Raw genomic sequence first — 18147 nt, forward strand, 5'->3', positions numbered from 1 at the left:
ACCCAAATCACCAACTTTTCCTTATTCTTTTTCTCTTTTCCAGCTGGGCACTCACTTTTTTTTTAAATGTATATTCAATTGAAATATGTGTTCAGTGTGATTGATTAACACTGTTGCAAAAATAAGCTTATTTTTGATTTGTTTGTACATGATTATATATCTTTTTGTCACTGTCAGATGTACTATTACTGGGACCCCTCCTTATTATACTGTCTTATACCCAGGTCCCAGTGATTTTGGGTTTACCCGTTCATATAACGACCTCGAGGGGGGCGCTGTGTTTAAGAATAACTTATGATTTAAAAGTACAAGCTAAAGAGTTCTCTATCCGTCGAACTTAAGGCAGAAATAAAAATGTCAAGATAACTCTTGTGATTAATGTTTATGCTAGAGAGAGCAAGATTCTTGTTGTGTATGTGGCAGTTTTGACTTACCATAAAGTAGTGCAAAGGGTTAATATGCATCCTGCAAAGAAGATATCTGTATTTTATGTGGATAGCTGAGTGGATTAGTAAAGCCAGCCTTTACCAGCTCTTTAAAAACAAATTAAATGTATGTGAGAGAGGAGCTACGGAGAGATGAGAGGCACTGTTGCAGGGGGGTAGTGAGGGAATTTGAGGAGGGGTCATGGGGGTGGGGGAGAGTGCAAAAAAAGCTTGTCGCACCGGGCGCCACCAGCGCTAAAGCTAGCCCTGGCCAGTGGCATTGTCCAGGGAGAAGAGATCAAAGAAAATCTAAAGACGGAGCGAGCTAAGCAGGAATGGCAGTACATAAAAAATCAGAATGTATTTAAAAATTAAATAAACTGTTTTATAAATGTCTAAAAAACCTTTTGCATACTTTGTTTTATATGTTTAAATTCTAAACAACTTATTTAATTTTACGTGTGTGCAGAAGGGCCTCTGCCTTTGTATCCCTGACATTTTTCCCCACAAGTATATTTATCACACAGTGCTAGTGAGTTCCAGAAGACCAAAGAGTGCTCCTTCATAAAACAGCTAAAGCGTTGATCACCTAAACAGCAGGGCAAATGTATTGCCAACAACCGAGCAATAAAGAGAGGTGAGGGAGCCACCTCAATCAATGGTCTGTGAAGCATGATTACTCACCCGTAAGGGTCGCAAGGCGCTGGTGGGGGCCTGCTGGTCCGTCGACGGCGCTGTGGTTCAGTCGAAGTGCTTGGTCTTGAGGTCTTTCCTGAATTGAGACAGTGACAGTGATTGCCTGAGGTGGAGAGGCAGGGTGTTCCAGGTCTTTGCTGCGAGGTAGGAGAAGCATCTACCTCTGGCTGTGGTCTTGCGGATACGTGAATGGTAGACCGGGCCAATTGGGCAAATCAGAGGTCTCTGGTGGGTATGTGTAATGTGAGGTGGTGGTTGAGGTACGCAGGTCACACGTCATGTAGGGCTTTGTAGACGTGTGTGAGGAGCTTGAAGGAGATTCTTCTGTTTATTAGGAGCCAGTGGGATTACTGACATAATATTGATGACCAAAATATCCCCATAGACAAATATTGACACAAAAATATTGTTTGCCAAAATATCGACATCCTATCTTTAAAATGTAAATGACTAAAATATCGAAAAAATAATATAGATGTGAAAAATATCGATGTACAAATATCTTTTTTTAAATATATAAAAGATAAAGTTAAATTGATTAAATTATAAAATTTACTTTAAGAAAAAGTATAATAAATACACTGTACTTCAAAAGTTTTAAACATGCATATATAAAAAGTAATATATAAATGTATATTTACTTTAAATTAATTAAAATAATAATTTAAATTTATTTAAAAATGTTATACATATATAAAAATGTACATATATATATATATATATATATATATATATATATATATATATATATATATATATATATATATTATATAAAAAAAAATGCAGCACCCATAATGCATGTTGACCCCAATCATCATGTGACAGGAAGTTGTAAGAGACGTTTAAATAATGACAAAAAAAGCGGAAAGCTCATCGTGACCAAGGTGTTTGTAACACCGAAACACGTAGATCTCGCTTTAACTCTGTGAAATGGTCTTTTGATTAAAACCAAGAGCTGTGGAAACTACCGGCTGGGCGCCTCGTTTTTCCTTTGTGCGAAGGATAGTGATGAATGAATATATATATATATATATATTTCCTCGTGGTGCTCCTTCCGCCCCACACGGCCCATAGTAAATGGAGCCCGATCCGGCGAAGCCCACCGGAAATTTCAATTTCTCACACAGTCCAAGTAAATACGATCTCTCAGGTCGTTCCAATTGTAAAGTTTTAATGCCAGTTCGCGTTTCGGGGAACACCGTCCCCTTGCTCACAAGCCAGGGGATGCTGTTCCCCTAAACGCGTAACTGGCATTAAAACTTTACACTTGGAACGAACCTGAGAGAGCTTTTTTACTTGGACTGAGAGTGTATTTACTTGGACTGTGTGAGAATATATATATATATATATATATATATATATATATATATATATATATATATATATATATATATATATATATATATATATATATATATACACAAACATGCACCTATAACATAACATCTAATTAGAAACATTATATTTTAAATTAAAACATGAATATATTTAATTATTTTTAAACTTACATTTTGCACTCCATTGAGAGCTACAATAGGGAAAGTGTTGGATAGCGGAGAGAAAATAATTACTATTCCCACTCCAGTGAGTGCAACAGTAGGGAAAGTGTTGGATAGCATAGAGGTAAAAAATACTATTCCCATTCCAATTACTACAAAATTAGGGAAAGTTTTGGATAGCGGAGGGGTACAAATTACTATTCCCAGTCCAGTAAGCGCAACAATAGGGAAAGTGTTGGATAGCGGAGAGGTAAAAATGACTATTCTCACCCCAGTGAATGCAACAGTAGGGAACATGTTGAATAGCGGAGGGGTAAAGTTTACTATTCTTACTCCACTGAATGCAACAGGAGGGAAAATGTTGGATAGCGGATGGGTAAAAATTACTATTCCCACTCCAGTGTGTGCGCAACAGTTTGGAAAGTGTCGGATAGTAGAGGGGAAAAGTTTACTATTCCCACTCCAGTGGGTGCAATAGTAGAGAAAGTGTTGGATAGCGGAGGGGTACAAATTACTATTCCCACTCCAGTGAGTGCAACAGAAGGGAGGGTGTTGGATAGCAGAGGGGTACCAATTACTATTCCCACTCCAGTGAGTGGAACAGTAGCGAAAGTGTTGGGTAGCAAAGATGTAAAAAATACTATTCCCACTCCAATGAGTGGAACAGTAAGGAAAGTGTTGGATAGCGGAGGGGTACAAATTACTATTCCCACTCCAGTGAGTGTAACAGTAGGGAAAGTGTTGGATGGCAAAGATGTAAAAATTACAATTCCCACTCCAGTGTGTGCAACAGTAGGGAAAGTGTTGGATAGCGGAGGGGTCACATTTAATATTTCCACTTCAGTGAGTGCAACAGTAAGGAAAGTGTTGAATAGCAGAGGGGTAAAAATTAATATTCCCACTAGAGTCAATACAAAATTAAAAAACAAAATATCAACGACAATACCAACAAATGTTTAAATGTTTATAAAAACAATATAAAAATAATAAAACTTACAAAAGATAGAAACATTGTTTAAAAAAACCTACATACATTTCATACCAATTTAAAAAGTAATTTTCAAACAAATAACTATATTTTGATACAAATTAATTATAATCAAAAACATTGTTACATAAATTAATATTTTTTATTTCCTACCCTATAACCCCACACAATTCCCAACACACATCTACATTTTTTTTTTTAAAAGTGTACCTCCGTAATTAACATGAATAATGATCAAATAAACAAATACTATTCATTAAAAACTAATTAAAACAGTTAATAATGTATTTACTCACCAAACATTACCTCTATAAAACCAAAATCCACACGCAAAATAAAAGTAAACAACTATAAATATTTATCAATTAATAAATGAATAATAATGAGCAACTAATTATTTAATGAAGCCTAAAATACTTTCCACCCTCTACCCCAATAAATACCACAACACATACCTAAAAATCATGACACAATTTTCATAGCTAATTTTACATTAAATTATCAATTACCAACTTATTATTTAATTGGAAATAATTTACTTCCCTCCTTTTACCACTATAAACCCAACAAATCACATCTCAAATTAATTGCCCGATTGCCATATTAAATTGTTAATTAATTGCCATTATTTAACAATTATTTATTAATTTTTAATACATTACTTCCCACCCCATTCCCCTATAAACCCCACCACCCATTCCTAACAAATGACACAATTAATTACCAAATAATTAATTCATTAGTATTAATAAACAAACAATTGATAAATCATTATTAAATTAATCCCACAATTAACACTATAAATTATAAATTAAAAAAAGAATATATAAAAATTATAATTAAATGTATTCAAATTAAATTACTTCCCACCCTATTCCCCTATATTCCCACAAACCTGCTCCTACCAAAATGATACAATTAACCTAATTATCAATTAATAATAATTAACCAAATAATAAATAAATACATTCCCACGGTTAATTCTTTAAAGTCTAAATCAAATAAATACTAATAAATATAAAAGATTACATATTTTTAATAAATAAATAAATTACTTCCCACCTTATTCCCCTATAAACCCACAACCCCCTCCTAAAAAAGACAGTTAACATAATTACCAATTAATTAATTAAAATTAACAACCAACTAATAATTAATAATACATTATTTCCCACAATTTGGGTTTAGTTTGACGTCATACGCCAGCGACACCCAGATTGTGGTAAGTGCATACAAACATCAAACCTCTCCTGTCTAGCAGTTCCAAAACTGTATGGGCACAATCAACAGATGGATGATTGCACATTGCCTCAAACTTAATTCCGAAAACACTGAGGTTTTGATCTTTGGTAACATGCAGCCAACCTGGGGCAATCTGTGGTAGCCAGCAGAGATGGCTACACCTCCCAAACCAGCAGCCAAAGTCAAGAATTTGGGTGTATGGATTGACAATAAATTAACACTCTGTCCGCAGATCAACACCATTGTCTCTGCCTCCTATTTTCTTTTAAAGAAAATAAGGAAAATACTTCCGTACATCCAGGCGGATACCAGAAAAAAGGTAGTAACATCTCTCATTCAGTCCAAATTAGACTACTGTAATGGGCTATATCTGAATGTTCAGAAGCAATGTTTAAAGAAGCTTCAGATGGTCCAAAACTCAGCTGCACATTTATTTCTCAATATCCCCAGGCATAAAGCGGTATCTAAGGAAATCCGCAATCTGCACTGGCTCCCTGTTCCTCAGCGTATTAAATTCAAGGCACTGTGTCTAGCCTATAAAGCTTTGAATCACACAGGCCCCTCTTTTTTCCAGAATCTTTTTGTATGGTACCAACCGACCAGACACCTACGTTCTGCGGGGGCCAGACTTCTCACAGTCTCCAGAATCCGTACTGTGCACTGTGGTGGGCGCAGTTTTCACTACGGCACTTCTAAACTTTGGAACGCACTTCCAATGGAACTCAGGAACGCCAGCTTCTTAGTGTGTTTTAGGAGAAAGTTAAAGACCTGGCTGTTTCAGGACTAGACATGCTCACTGTGGTCTTCAGCGCCAAGACACCTCTGGGTATTGGTGCACTCTTACAAATTCCATTAACATTAACAATTGACACTATAAAATCTAAGTTCAATAAATACTAATAATAAAATCTAATTAATTTGTTATAATTTAAATTACTTCCCACCCTATTCCCTTATAAACCCACAACCCGCTACAGAAGTAAACGCTAAATTTAAGTAACATAAAATTAATCACTACTAAACATTTAACACATATATTGAAAAACAAAAGCAATACTTATACAAAAAAATAGATCACATTCTTTCAAAATACATACTAAAATACATTACACTAATTTAAACATCGATATTTTAAACAACAATATTTTTGCAAACGATATTACTAACTTCGATTGTAAAAAAAACAATATTTCTTACCTTAAAGTCGATATTCTTGACCTCGATATTCTTGCTGTCGATATTCCTGTATCACGATATTTCCAACTCAATATTTGCGCATGTCGATACATTTAAAACTCTATATTCTGTCTGTGTAAGGAGCCAGTGGAGGTCTCCTAGGTGGCTGGTGATGTGGTTGAGGCGGGTGATATTGAGAATGAGTGGCAGAGGCCTTCTGGATGTTCTACAGCTTCTTGAGGAGTTTCTGGGTGATGCCAGTGTACAGTGTGTTGCCGTAGTCCAATCTGCTGATACCAAGAGCATGGGTGACCATCTCTTTGGACTCGGGGATCCATTTGAAGATCGTTCGGAGTAGACGTAGCGTTTAGAAGCAGGATGATGAGACAGAATTGATCTGGCAGCTCATGGTGAGCGAGGAGTCCAGGATGATGCTGAAGTTCCGCGCCTCGCATTTGGGTGTGAGGGAGGTTCCAAGTGGTGCAGTCCACCAGGAGTCATCCCAGGCTGATTGGGTAGGGCCCATGAGGATTTCTGTTTTCTCTGAGTTGATCTTGTGGCAGCTGTTCTTCATCCATGCAGCGATTGTCTATCCCTTCGTGAAAGTTCTTCTTGGCGATTGTGGTTTCGTTAGTGAGGAAGAGAATCAACTGGGTGTCTTTGGCATAGATGACGATGTTGAGAACTTGGTTCCTGACAATGGCTGCGGGGCCATGAAGGTGTTGAAAAGCGCAGGGCTCTGGGAGGAGCCCTTGGCAATCTAAAATTGAATAGTTGAAGAGCTTGATTATTCAAAAAAGTAAGATACAGCTTATCAGTGACCCTCAGCTTCAACTGCTTACTAAAGAATCTACAGTGATGTCACTACTAACATCAGTGAGTTCTTTTTTAAAGAAGACATCACCACACATCTCCCCCCTCATAACAAAATAATACATAAATAACACAACTTTGCTAATATGAATAATAAAATATTACAATCAAACATTTGACAATGCATACAAAAATTGTACAATGTAATTGTTCAACTTACAACTTCTGGAAAATGAGGATTGATTTTACATATATTTCCCAAACTCCAGATTTTTCCGTTATCCAACTTTGCAACAGATCCCATGACCTTAATCACTCTCCGAGGTTGAGAATACTTACTTTCTCCTTTCCTAACAAACCCAGTCTTCTTCACAACAACCTAATCACCATTCTCTACACCCATCAATCTCACACCTTTCCTCTTATCATATCTTTCTTTGTTCTGTGCATGAGAATCTTCCATTCTTTCAGCCATGCACTCGCGATCCACCCAAACTTGATCTTTCTTTCTTAACCAAATAGGTGATTCTTTAGTGGCAGAAATTCCTGTAACAGAATGTGAAGTTACTCGGGTAGCCCACATCATCTTGTTTAATTCTTCCCTCCAAACTAGTCCATTTGCCAACGACAACTGGATATTGTCCACAATAATTCTATTGACTCTTTCAACAAGACTGTTGGCTTGTGGTCTGAACAACGCTACTTGAACATGTTCAATTCCGAAATCATCCAGAAATGTTTTCATCATGCTGGACACCAATTGCACTCCATTGTCAGTAACCAAAGTTCTAGGAATCCCTTCTTCCATAAAAACCTCCTTCAAAAATTAAATTACCTTGATTGCTGTGATATTCTCAACTGGCTTTATAGTGAACCATTTACTATGATAGTCCACTAAAACCATCAAGAATCTGCTCCTAATATCCAACCTCTCCACAGGACCCAAAAAATCTAACGCTAGCTTTTCCCACGGATGGTCAGGAACTTTCACACATCCCAATGGTGGTTCAGGTAAAACCTTGGATTTGTCACTGTTACTACAAGCATAGCAGTCCTTAATCACCATTTCTACCTCTGTCCATTTCGGGCCACCAAAAACTTTGCCTTAATCTCCTCTTACACATACTTCTACCAAGATGACCCTCATGCACCAGTTCAATCAATTTTGGTCTCAACATCTTAGGTGGTACTACTCGATTGCATCTCAAAATCTTTCCTGAGTGAATAATTAACTGATCCCTCACCTTAACATACTGCTTCAATTCTTCATCCAGACCCGAAATATCCCTCCATCCATTTGTTATAGCACCCCTCAAATTCTCATACATCTCATCACCTTCCAAAGCCTCACTCCAGTCCTCACTTCTCAAGGCTAATTCATCCCCAGAAAAATTTGACATAACATCTACTTCAATTAGAGAAGTAGTTCTTTCTTCCTCTACAATTGGCATATGAGATAAAGTCTGCCACAACATTGTTCTTGCCTCTTACAAAGTCAATCGTGAAATTCATATCCATAACCGACAAAAGCCATCCAGAAATTCGAGGAGTCACGTTACCTTCTAGACCCTTACCACCTTTAAAAATATACAATAGTGGCTTATGATCTGTTCTGAGCATGAAGGGCAACCCCCAAAGATAAAATGTAAAATGATGCATTGTTGTTTACTTTTGACACAATTACTATTTAATAAAAGCAAATAAATCTGAATTTCTACACATTTAGGTATGTGCTTTGATTTATAAGCGTTCGTAGACTCGAGCAGACGTCAATGAGACACACTCCGTAACTGACAAATGAGTCAGAAATGCCTTGTAGAAAATGTTATATTCCTTCGTGCCTCAAAAACATCTTGGTTTAAACACTGCTCTAGCTTGAAGATATAATAGCGTAAGTACACCCTCGTCGCCATGAAAAGTGTAGTAATCACACTTAAAATTGAATAGTTGAAGAGCTTGTTTATTCAAGAAAGTAAGATACAGCTTATTAGTGACCCTCAGCTTCACCTGCTTACTAAAGAATCTACAGTGATGTCACTACTAACATCAGTGAGTTCTTTCCTTAAGAAGACATAACCACAGGATCTCTGTGGGTTCCGAGAGGAATTGAGGTAGTCTGGCTCTCTGTGTTCGGCCTGTAAGGAAGGAGCGGATCCATTCCAGGGCTTTGTCGAGGATGTTGAGGTTGTGGAGTCTTGTGCATAGGGTGCGGTGAGAGACGGTATCGAAGGCATCCGAGAGGTCCAGGAGGTTGAGGGCTGCAGGTTGGCCTACGTTGAGGAGGGCACAGACGTTGTCCGTGGCAGCGAGGAGGGCGGTCTTGGTGCTGTGGTGCCACCTCCCCTGCCAGGCATTCAAGAAGCATTCTCAAATAAGAGTGCAAAAAGGAAGAAACAGGGCATACCACGCTAAAAGTGACACAAAATACCCAGTTCAGTGCCTGCCATGCACATAGTGACGCAAGAAAAAGGGAAGAAAAGAGGGACATAGAATAGGACTAAACTGCAACAGATGTGTTTAAGGAACAACTCAGCATGCACCTCCTACCATTGTAGAAGGTGATATGCTTTGAAAACAAAGCCCATGAGAAAAAAAATAAAAAATACAGGGGCTCAAATGTCAAACAATATACGACACCCTTTTTAAGTCTATTTTGTAACAGTGCCACGAACATTGTCTAAAGTGTGTTTATCCATGGACAACAAGTAAATGTAAGGTTGCTAATTTCACGTTCTTAGGAAATAGATCCTGACAGTGTTATGTAAACTATATATTTCACCTTTTTGCCATCTGTTTTTTTTTTTTTTTAAATAAACCTATTGCCCTGTAGCCTAATTATTTGTGAACATTAATTCTATTATTTTTCGTTCTAGGGTCTTTCATGCTGGTAAACACTTCAGGGAGATTTGCAGGGCAAAAAGCCCACCTTCTGTTACCCCAGCTTAAGGAAAACGACACCCATTGCATCGATTTCCATTACTTTGTTTCAAGCAAGAGCGGATCCAACCCTGGTCTCTTGAACGTTTACGTGAAGGTCAACAATGGGCCCATTGGGAGCCCCGTCTGGAACGTATCCAGCGGTGCCAGCGGCAGGTGGAACAGAGCCGAGCTGGCAATTAACATCTTTTGGCCTCATTTCTACCAGGTATCTTGCGTTTTTGATTTTCCACTGCAGATGTATTGTTTTGAGAAATGTCACTTGCTATGATAACAATATATGTATTTCCCGTGGCATGCACACATATTTTCAGAAAAAGTATGAAAAGGTGCCTTTTCTCTCATACCAGCACGAAATGACACCTGTCACCTGTCGAATGCCAGGGCAATGTCTCTGTTGGCTTTTGATGGCTGTGAATTTATGTCGTTCTGTGCTATGAAAAGCAGGTGTGCATTTTGTTTAGTGCAACCTCTCTCATGGGACCCGTGAATGCAAGGATTTCGCTTCATTTATCTGCTTGTGTTTATTTGCTACACCAAAATGGCTCCCTAGTAAAAAAAAGATTATCATCGCGAGGTCTCATCATTCGCTACGTAGTCCCTGCCCAAGTTGTTTGTGAATTTGTCCGTCCTTGTCTTTTATTTGTATTACAGCATTTGCATTGTGGCGAATACACCTTCTCTCCTGATAGGCTATTCAAATATTGTGTCTGTATCTCTTTGAGGTTTGCTTGTACTTCATTATAAATTGACTCAGTCATTAGTAGTCTCTAGATTTTAGCTATTAGACAACCACTTATAACCCTGCTGCCCCCATATAATTTTTTATACAAATCACTGTGTCCAACTCCGGTTTTTGCACTGCTAAGGGTGGATGCTAACAAGGGCAGTGTCTGGTTTGGCCGTATTGTACTGAAGGGGGCGCTGCCACGCTTTGAGGTGTTACCTACTATTAAATCCCTTTGAGCATGTGCCTGTGAATCCCATACTTTTGTATTTTTCCCATTCAGTTAGCATGTAATAATCCATATTACAGCACCTGCCCTGAAGGGGTAATCTAGTGATGTTATGTCTAGCAGCCACCCTACCACCATCAGGGCAGGACTGGCTACCGGGCAGTTTGGAACGCTGCTGAGCTGGGGGCTGATTTCACTGCGGTGAGGGCTGATTTTGTTCATGGAGACTTGCGTGTGCTTCGAAATAATTAATGCAAAACGAATTTCGTTCAGCAGGTCTCCATGAACGAAATCACCCCCCAAGCTCAGCAGCAATCCAAACTGCCTGGTAGCCAGTCTGGCCCGGCCCTGACCCACCATACCAGTTTCCCAAAATAATTTTTTTATACTTTGATGGCAGATGATCATCCCATATGTCCACTGGTATATGGTCTCTGTTACAGTGTATTTTCAGTTCATTTGGATTTCTATTAAGAGGCATCCAGCCTATTTAGCATCTTCTTTGGGACGTCACTTTGCCTCCACCCAATCTGAGCCATCCAATGAGCCACAGATCTGGCTTCCATTTCACTTTCACACCTGCTATTTCTTCTGGGGCGTTATTAATCAGTGTTCTGTTAATTTGTGTGATTGCTTTTCACTTTACAGGTTCCATTAATAATCTGCCCCTTGTGTAGACTGTGTTTAGAGCTTTCCCTAATATCCCTAGTAATACACATTCCAGATACCTAAAAAATATTTGGGATATTTCCAGCAGAAATTGTAAGTCCGCATTTGGGATCAAGGGACCCAGGGATGTAGGTTTGACATTGGCCAGTTTATTGGGAACCCAGAGAGCTCTACAACGCCTAATGGTCTGCCAAATATAACAAAACATTGGTGGAAAATAAAGTGAGACCTTAGAATACAATTCACCTTCCAAGTTCATTCCCCTAAAAAAGATGTCGTCAATGATCTAGCAGGGCAATGACATTATGATTAAGGTAAACCACGTTGGGTAGAACTAACATCCCTGTCGGGTCCCTCGGTTTAAAGCAAATGCGATTGGCAGTACCTTGTTGACCCTGACACATACCATTAGTGGTGTGCACAATAATTTAACCCCAATTATGAAGCTGGTACCAAAGCCCATCATTCTGAGGATTGCCAACAAATAGCACAATTCAACAGAAACAAATTTTTATGTATCGGGCCACAAAAGCACTGTTGGTTCTGTCATTGAGCACATGTGCTCTAGAGTTAAACTGAGCCTCCTGAAATTATGCCTTATCGCCTCAACTGCGGTACAAATGGGGGTGGTGATGGACGGAGCATCTGAACCAATCAAACACTCACACCCAGTCAACAGATCTGGGTTTAATCCATCACCGTTCTGTAGCCCACTCTGCCACCCCAGTTCAGACATGGCCATATGCAAATCAGTCTGACCCTGTGCATCATGGGAACAGTCCAGCCTGAACTGCCAAGCCATGCCTTCCCTGGACCGTAAACAAGCTTCCTAGGACAGGTTTCTGGCATTACAGCCGTCTTCAGCCGGGCTTGCTTGAATCCAGTGGCAAAGTGAGCAAGGGACTCACGTCTGAGCATACCCAGCCAACTTATGGCGAACAAAGCGGTACAAAAGGGGGTGGTGATGGACGGAGCATCTGAACCAATCAAACACTCACACCCAGTCAACAGATCTGGGTTTAATCCAACTCCTTCCTTTAGCCCATTCTGCCTCCCCAGTTCAGACATGGCCATATGTAAATCAGTCTGACCCTGTCCCTCATGGGGACAGTCCAGCCCTAACTGCCAAGCTATGCCTTCCCTGGACCGGAAACAAGCTTCCTAGGACCGGTTTCTGGGGATGTATGTCGTTACAACACATACTTTTACAACGCATACCTTTACAATGCATTTTTTACACCGCAACATCCATTACAACGCATGCCATTACAACAAATTGTTTGAAACTACCTTTACAACGCATTCCACTACAACCCATACTACATTTACAACGCATACCATTACATTGCATGTATGGTAAGTATTGGATAGTGTAGGGGTAAAAATTACTATTCTAACTCTAGGGGGTGCAACAGTAGGGTAAGTATTGGATAGTGTAGGGGTAAAAATTACTATTCTAACTCCAGGGGGTGCAACAGTAGGGTGAGTGTTGCATAGTGTAGGTATGCGTTGTAATGACTGCGTTGTAATGACTGCGTTGTAATGACTGCGTTGTAATGACTGCGTTGTAATGACTGCGTTGTAATGACATGCGTTGTAGTGGTATGCGTTGTAGTGACATGCGTTGTAATGGTTGCGTTGTAATGTAATGCATTGTAATGGATGTTGCATTGTGAAAGTTTTGTTGTAAAGGTAGTGCGTTGTAAAAGTTGCATTGGAAGTGTTGTTTCCCGGTTTCTGGCATTACAGCCGTCTTCAGCCAGGCTTGCTTGAATCCAGTGGCAAAGTGAGCAAGGGACTCACGTCTGAGCATACCCTGCCAACTTATGACAAACAAAGCGGTACAAAAGGGGGTGGTAATGGACGGAGCATCTGAACCAATCAAACACTCACATCCTCAAGGGGGTGGCTCCGTCCATCCTAGGAAGCTTGAATTCCGGTCCAGGGAAGGCATGGCTTGACAGTTCGGGCTGGACTGTTCCCATTAGGCACAGGGTCAGACTGATTTGTATATGGCCATGTCTGAACTGGGGTGGCGGAGTGGGCTAAAGAACGGTGATGGATTAAACCCAGATCTGTTGAATTGGTGTGAGTGTTTGATTGGTTCAGATGCTCCGTACATCCCCACCCCTTTTTGTGCCGCTTTTATCGCCTCAACTGGGCATAAAACCAGACTGGTCTGGGTGTACCATTTTGTTAATGCAGGTGTAAAGTCTATTCTTGGCCAGAGTTTTACACTTCATAATTGGCAGTGAAATCAGCCTGAATTAATTGTGATCCTGCAGTGGGGTTTTCCTTGTTTTCCTTATTAGTGTGACCATGGCCATTAGTAGATTCGGGGACAGACCTTCCATATTTCTAGCCTCGGTATATATCCTGCTGACAGATGATTAGGTACGCGCTCTGATAAACATCGAAACAGCTCCACCGGAAATCCATTAGGATGGGGAACATTACCACTCTGTAACTTAGTAATTGTTGTGGCTTTTCTTTGAAATATTTATCTTTTATTTTATTTTTTTAATCGGACATGTGAATTTAAACTGTCTTCATTTTATAGTAATTCAATCCTTTTCTCTCTGTTAATAAGTATCATAATTTCCTGTGATGTGCTTTGAAGCTAAAATAGCTTCTTTACATGTTTTTGAGTGTACCTACCTGGAAGGAAATGAACGTACTGTTGCTATGTTATAATTATGTGCAGTGGTTATTTTTACATTTTTAATTTTCATTGCAAGCATAGGGTCACCATGTTAAGACAGCGATTTCTATTTTGTTCTCCATTTTTTTGTGATATATGGTTTAATAACTTAACATTAGCAAAGCCAACAAGTCTCACCTTAAAGACCTATTGGTTTTTCCAATAGTATTAGCCATGCTGTGCACCATGGCTAAAAAAAGACAAAAGTGATTATGTAGACACGCACCAAGCTTGAGCACACCTACAAATTAACGCTTTTTGTTTCCTGTCCGAGATAAAGAACATGAGGTGGTGAAGGGAAGTAGCACAGGTGAGAGGAAGCAACACGAAGAGAGGGATTGGAATCCCGGAGAGTAAGGGGCAGCAACAGAAGGGCAGAGGAAGGCAACACAGGGTGGGTGGACGCTACATGAGAGGCTGTGGGGGGATGGTAGGGAAACAAACAGAGAGGGAAACGTGCTGGGGGAAGCAAACGGACAAACAAGAGAGTGCAACATGGAGCTTGGGGAGGAGCATACGACCAAGAAAGCAATGCAGGTGAAGAACTACACAAGAGTGTGCGCACTACCCGGCAGGGTGAAGCACACGGCCATTGAAAGAGCAAAACAGCCAATGAATAGGGGGAATTACACAAGGGAGGTAGTTGGAAAGTACAAGCATATATGATGTGCTTGCCACAAAGGAAAAGAAAAAGCTTTGCAGCTGAAAACTGAGTAGTGGAAGGAAACAAGTAATACTTTGTTAGAACTTGGATTAATATTGGGGGTGGGGTTTGAGGGGGTGACTACCCACTTCAAGGAGCTATCTCAACACATGTCAGGGTAAATAAACCCTTGAAGTCAATAAAGTAACCTCAGCTTAACCCCATGGTTGCTATGTCACAGAGCAGAAAGATTAAACTTAAGTCAGTCTTCAAAGTATCTGTGCAGTACTTAAACATCAATAAAGTTGAAATGCAAAACAATAAAAATCCAAATCTGAACTATAAAATTTGAGTAAACTTCAATAAACAAAATTACACCAAAATGACAAAAATTCAATTAGGGGAACCAGAGATATGAATTTTTAAAGTTTTAAGCAGAAGTAGAACTAAGAAACATTAAGCGTTAGTGATAGTCAATTGTCTTGATAGTCCAGGACCTAGGCACAAAATGACATTCACCGTGGCGGAGTGTGGGTCTGATACACCAACCAAGTTCGTGTTGGGCAAACATTTTTCAATCAGACTTAGATCCTTTATGTACCAATCAACCACAGGAGTACACGTCAAAAGACTCCAGGACATCAGAGGAGGAACTTTGACAATCACAGTATGTAAGGCAGAGGCCAAACAGCAGGATCCATTTCAGGACCATATGCCACTGTTCAGTGGGGCAGTTGTAAGAAAAGGCCTCTTTGAGCTTGTTGTGTTCATGCCGCTTTAACAGTAGGTCAACCTTATGGCCCTTGGAAACCACTTTGTTGCCCTGGGTTCAAGAAAGAGAAGGTTTTGTCCTTTCAGAGTTTTTCTCAGGTCACAGACAGCAGGTTCACTCACCTTCTGTTCTTCCTCAGCTCCAGGAGTGTTCTGAAGTGCGTCTCTGGAGGTGCCACATTTATGCCTGGCACAAGTTAGTAGGTAGGAATGTCTTCTGGGCATGCCCTAAACAATGAGGTAGAAATTTCGAGGGCCAACGCTATTTACTTTGGGCATTTCCAAGATGTCAACAGTCTGGCCACAATAAACTTGGGTTCCTAGAGCTAGGGGAGTATGCGGAATATGTACTATGCTAATCCCAGTGCAGTCTCAAATCTAACACTAAAATCAAGTTTGAAGTAGTCACTATATCCCCAATAACCTCAGAGACAGAAGTATGGCAGAAAAAAGTCGGATTTTCTGGCATTCTGTTCTCACCCCTTGAAGTGCACCCTAACTGTTGCATTTAAATTCCAGAAGGCCTGCCACGCAGGAGATGAGACTAATGTCAAAAAGTATGCTCACAGCCCCACACTCGATATTCTATCAGGTTCTCTGCCCATTCAGGTTTGCCTATTTGTGTGCCTGGGAGGCATTCCACTCTCATTCCCACCTATTCAATTACTAATTACTGGCCGGGAGAAGTGGGAAACAAATGCAAATGGGCCTATTAAAGTTTTAGGCCAGAAAATGTAACTTACTAAAAGTACCTTTTCCTTAACATGTATCAAAAATCCGACTTCACCCTTGAATTGGATTTTTTTGATAACTATTAAATAGTTGTTGAATTATTTTCTGTCTTCTCATCAACATTAGTATTAATAAACATAGCAATGTAATCCAGTGTTTTCCCATGGACCGTCAACTGCCTTGCTACAGTGAAATTTGTTTTATGTTTTTCTCTCGATAAGGATATGTTTAACATTAAATTCCATGAAGTCCTACCTTTACATATACCATGCACCCTACCTTATGGGCAATAAAGCCTATATTTATAAATATTAAAAATAGGTTTTGACCTCTCAAAAGAGATGACTTTCACAGGACTAATTTGCAGTTTAAAACCTCAACATCCAGGATATATGTGGTAGGCCTGCAGTCATGTTTTCACTGTCACTGGAGTGCATTTGCAATGGATGCTGCAGTCCGGGTACCCTTTGTACCTAGGGCCATACAGCACTGTTTACAGAGGCCACACAGGTAAGTTAAATATACCAGTTTCATATTAGGTTTAAAGGGGCAGCACATGCTCTGTCATACTGGTTAGCAGAGTGAAGTGCACAGAATTGTAGAACGAGCAAAAAACAGTAACGCCAAAAATCTGGTAGTACGCCTCGCTCATAATGGTCAATTCTCACACTTCAGTCAAAGGACAGTGACTGCAGACAGGAAGCTGTTCTTGGTTCAGGCACCACGGCAGGAGAAACAGCCAAACCCCAGGAAGAAGTAGGTAAACAAGTGATGTTAAAGCCAACCAATTGTAAGTAATGGGTGGGCTCTAAGTCTGTTTTAAGCTTTTTTTTTTTTGTTGACAAGAGATTACTGTGCAGGCGAAACCCAAAAAAGGAATCCGGGTAGGAACCTGCAAGTTTTCCTTTGCGTTTTCAGTTCCAAAGTGAACTTGTGGATTGATAAAACAACGATAAATGGGGTAGATTTTTAATTATGGTAGCTTGTGCACTATTTACTGGAGTGAAATTGAACTGTACGGTTTGATACTTCACACCATCTGTGGTTTTAGTGCTGTAGATTTGGAACACAGACTTATCCTGCTCAGAAGGACTGGAAAATGTCCTCCTTCTGACACACAACGTTAAAGCTTTCCTACAAAGTAGTCCTGATGGTTAAGAGCCTAGGAAGCGATTAGAGTTCCAGATTATTGGAGAAGATGGTGCACTTCTGTAGTGTGCCATTTTCTGATAATGTCTGGGCTTCATCAGACCAGCTTTAGTGCTGGTAGCGCCCGGTGCCACAGCGTCTGTTGGCGCTTCCCCCCCAATGACCACCTCTGCCACGGATTCCCTCACTAGCACCCTTTAACAGTGCCTCTCAAGTCTCCATAACCACTGTCTCTCAGATTAATTTTGTTTTATAGTACCACTCATACCATTGCAAGGTGTCCGAGCACTTTACACCACACACACATTACACAGAGACAATATTATGTGGGTAAATCAGTGTATAGGAAATGTTACATCAGACAGTACTACAAGGTGTAGTGTAGGAGTGACATGTCATTGATACTGGTAGGCAATATAGTTAAAGTTCTTGTTCAGGAAAGGCACAAATTCAGAATTTAAAACGTAACATTATTGTATGGGGGTTCTCATTCATAATAAGAATTGTTTTCTACCCAATTGAACCCTTTTCACAAGATTAGGATAATGAAAGACGGGGCAAAAATACATATAGCTTTAACATACACCTTGCAGTTTGCATGCAGCTCTAGGACGACAGTTAATAGCTCAATGTTCTATATTACGATTTTGCCTTATAAGCGACAAGTAACAAAAGGAGCTCTCTTACAAAAGCAGTAGCCCACTGACCTATTTACATTATATGCACTTTGTTATCTGCATGGTACATGTT

General features: G+C 39.8%; 1 protein-coding gene across 1 annotated transcript in view; it reads left to right on the forward strand.

Moving 5' to 3' along the window:
- Positions 1-18147, forward strand: part of PTPRM (protein tyrosine phosphatase receptor type M) — a 1525420-nt gene that overhangs the window by 345470 nt on the left and 1161803 nt on the right. Inside the window, exon 3 of the mRNA XM_086967355.1 lies at positions 9713-9984. Coding sequence (XP_086823481.1) covers positions 9713-9984 — 272 coding nt within the window. The remainder of the gene's footprint in view (positions 1-9712; positions 9985-18147) is intronic.

This window comes from Lissotriton vulgaris, chromosome 4_1, assembly GCF_964263255.1.
Source record: "Lissotriton vulgaris chromosome 4_1, aLisVul1.2, whole genome shotgun sequence".
NCBI classification, from domain to species: Eukaryota; Metazoa; Chordata; class Amphibia; order Caudata; family Salamandridae; genus Lissotriton; species Lissotriton vulgaris.